Here is a 2809-nt window from a genome sequence, read left to right on the forward strand (position 1 = left end):
ACATCTTTTTTGGAAAGCTAAATAAGTGAAAATAGATTTTTTTGGTTTCTTTTTAGACTTAAGTCAATTCAATTCCACTCAATGACATCCGTGCTCTCATCAGCGAAGCCTATTTTTAGGAATGACACTTGCCATCAAAAAGTTTGAATGACCTTTTTAAACTTTAAAAATATATCCAAACAAAATAATTTGTTATTAAATTGAAATTTTAATTTCAACTTTATTAAAGAATTTAAAATTGTAGGACAACAATATAATGAGTACTTTTTACTTTACCATTTTATAAATTTATAAATTTTTATAATTTTTAATATTTAATATTTTTAATGAGTATAACACATATGTGAAAAAAATTTCTAATTAACTTATATATATATAAAGAATGACAAAAATGATTATGATTATAAGTAATTATGATGTGGATTATGATTACAAGTAATTATTATATAAAAAAAATGACAAAAAAGATTATGCTCATAAGTAATTATGATGTGGATTATGATCATAAGTAATTATTATGTGGCTATGATATGTATAACGTAAATTAGTTTAAAAATAAATATTTGTAATTTTTTAATTAAATAAATTGTGTTAACATGTATATTGATATAATTGTAGTATGATTATTAGACACAAAATTATCACAATACTACAATCAAATATAAATTTCAAATTACTCACAATTTTATTTATTGAGTTTGGTTCTTTTTGTTTTGTTTAACAAATTCATTACATCCTTATTTATTCCAAAGAAAGGAAAATTCTAGAATTTTCGAAAGATAATCGCTCTCCTATAAATTGGAGGAAATTGTGAGGAATGTTCACAAACTTAGGAGCTTACTTTCTAAATATATAGTTTCTAGAATTTTACATATTCTTAGGAGCATTCTTTTTAAATAAATACAATTAGTTCCAATTACATATACTTTCTAGAAATTTACATAATTTAATATTCTCTAAACAGATCCTAAACTTATGAAAAATTAACTACGTGTATTTTTAACAATGGAAAGATGCTCCTGCATCAACTACTATATTATAAATTATTTCACAACACAAAACTAGACAACACTTGCATGGGATTATGGGGTTCAAGTTAATATGATGGGCTTTCATGTGTTTTGATTTTTAAACTAGACAACACTTGCATGGGATTATGGGGTTCAAGTTAATATGATGGGACCAGCCCAACGCTTTACCCAAACTACCGTAGGGAAATGATGTTACAGTGTTTAATTAACGCACGGAAATGACTTTACAATGGTTGTGTGACTGATTAAATCATTTGTTGGTGGCGACACGTATATGCTATGCAATCGGATATTCTGGTTTTAGGAGATATGGCATTCAATTCAGAAATAATGCAACGTACTTGCCTTGTTGTCCGCGCTTCCTGCTCAACTCCTTGCCTGTTCCTTTCATTCGTCGGCGTTCTTGGTCATTTGTTGTTTTTCCGTCGAGGGTCTGCTACTCTGTGTTTTGCAAGGTCTTCGTGGGCAGCTACGCTGCAGGCTCTGGGTGCATTTTTCTGGTTGCTTGTCACCGTGAATGTGTTGGTTCTTGCTTCCTGGTTTGTGGACGGTTCTGTTTCGTCCTGTGGTTACCTGGGTAAGACTCCTGTGCGTTTTGATTTCTTTTGCCGTGGTTCAACAGGTCTCAGTCCGTTAGCTCTTGCGTTGAGATTCACTCTCCTGGTTGGATATCTGTTGTTTGCTTGTCTCCAGGTTTGGTTCGATGGCTTTCTTCGGCCCCAGACTTGGTACAAAGGTAATTTCTCTGTCCCTGTTTCAACGCACAAATTTTCCTCTTATAGGTTCTAACTGGAATGCGCCTTGTTCTCCAGTTTAATGGCACTGTTTGTGGAACGCCTGTCTCTCCCTCACAGCAACTCTCAGGTAACGTTGGCAGCTTCAATGATTCGGTTCTGTTGCTTTCTGGTTCTATTTTTCTGCTTCGGTGGTTATTCATTCACTAATGTCTGTAAATTCTTGGTGATGCAGACACCAAGGGTCTTGCTGTTGGAGGTTTCGAGTTTCTCTGCCACGGCTTTACACGGTAGGCTCTGCCTCCTCTAATCTATGGTAGCCATTCGTGTTGGTCGTCTGAACTCTGTCTCTTTTTGAGTCCACGGGTTTGTCGAACATTCTATGCGAGCGAGGCTCTGTTATATTTGGTTTCCAGTCTTCCAATGTATGTCGTCTGTCGCTCTCTGGTTGTAATGGCACTTCCTCTGCAAACCCTCACTCAGGGTTTAACGTCCAAGGTCTAGGCATTTCTTCGGATTTTGAAAGTTTAATGTGAAACCCTCACCTAGGGTTCATGGCTCAGGGTTTGAGCGTACTCGGCTTCGGCCTTACAGTTCTGTTGGGTAATATGATTTCACTGCACCTGGCAATCTTTTGAAAGTAATGTTTCAGGCGTAAATGTAAATGAACGGAATTGGAATTACCTGGTTACATACGTTGTTTGTCTTCTCAGAATTTGGTGACCTGAACTACTGTTAAATGCCTCTGTTTGCTTGAAAATGATCTGAAAGATTTTTTTTATTATATGAATCTTACAATTGGTTGGTACGTGATGTGGCTGTCTCTCGAAATGTAATTCGGAAGCTGTTGCTCAGTCTGTTGATGGTTGTCCTGTATGGAATTCTGGTTTCACCGTTATTTGTTTTAACGAACCTTCAAACCCTTGAATTTACTCTGTTCTTTAATCTCTGCTACACGCACTGGTTCTATACTTTCAGGAACATAAAGAATTATTTGTTTACAAGGACTATGAATGGTTAGCGTGCATTCAACTAGTTATAAAC

The 2809-nt window shown here is 35.1% G+C and overlaps 1 protein-coding gene across 1 annotated transcript; it reads left to right on the forward strand.

The window, feature by feature from the left end:
* Window positions 1-1280: 1280 nt before the first annotated feature.
* LOC149243030 (uncharacterized) lies at window positions 1281-2460 on the forward strand. The gene is made up of 4 exons (XM_089367747.1): window positions 1281-1608; window positions 1725-1767; window positions 1844-1895; window positions 2001-2460. The coding sequence occupies exons 1-4, from the start codon at window positions 1311-1313 to the stop codon at window positions 2073-2075; spliced, it is 468 nt and encodes a 155-aa protein (XP_089223873.1). The 5' UTR covers window positions 1281-1310; the 3' UTR covers window positions 2076-2460.
* Window positions 2461-2809: the final 349 nt, after the last annotated feature.

This window comes from Pinus tabuliformis, chromosome 8 (genome assembly GCF_031772625.1).
Source record: "Pinus tabuliformis cultivar Carrire ecotype Pingquan chromosome 8, CPIR1, whole genome shotgun sequence".
Lineage (NCBI taxonomy): Eukaryota > Viridiplantae > Streptophyta > Pinopsida > Pinales > Pinaceae > Pinus > Pinus tabuliformis.

What these genes read in the sequence shown, in the direction of transcription:
- LOC149243030 (XM_089367747.1), top strand. Translation starts at nt 1,311, where the DNA reads ATGCAATCGGATATTCTGGTTTTAGGAGATATGGCATTCAATTCAGAA. An exon ending in TTCGTCCTGTGGTTACCTGG is followed by an intron (nt 1,609 to 1,724) that starts GTAAGACTCCTG and finishes GCTTGTCTCCAG; the next exon opens with GTTTGGTTCGATGGCTTTCT. An exon ending in TCCCTCACAGCAACTCTCAG is followed by an intron (nt 1,896 to 2,000) that starts GTAACGTTGGCA and finishes TTGGTGATGCAG; the next exon opens with ACACCAAGGGTCTTGCTGTT.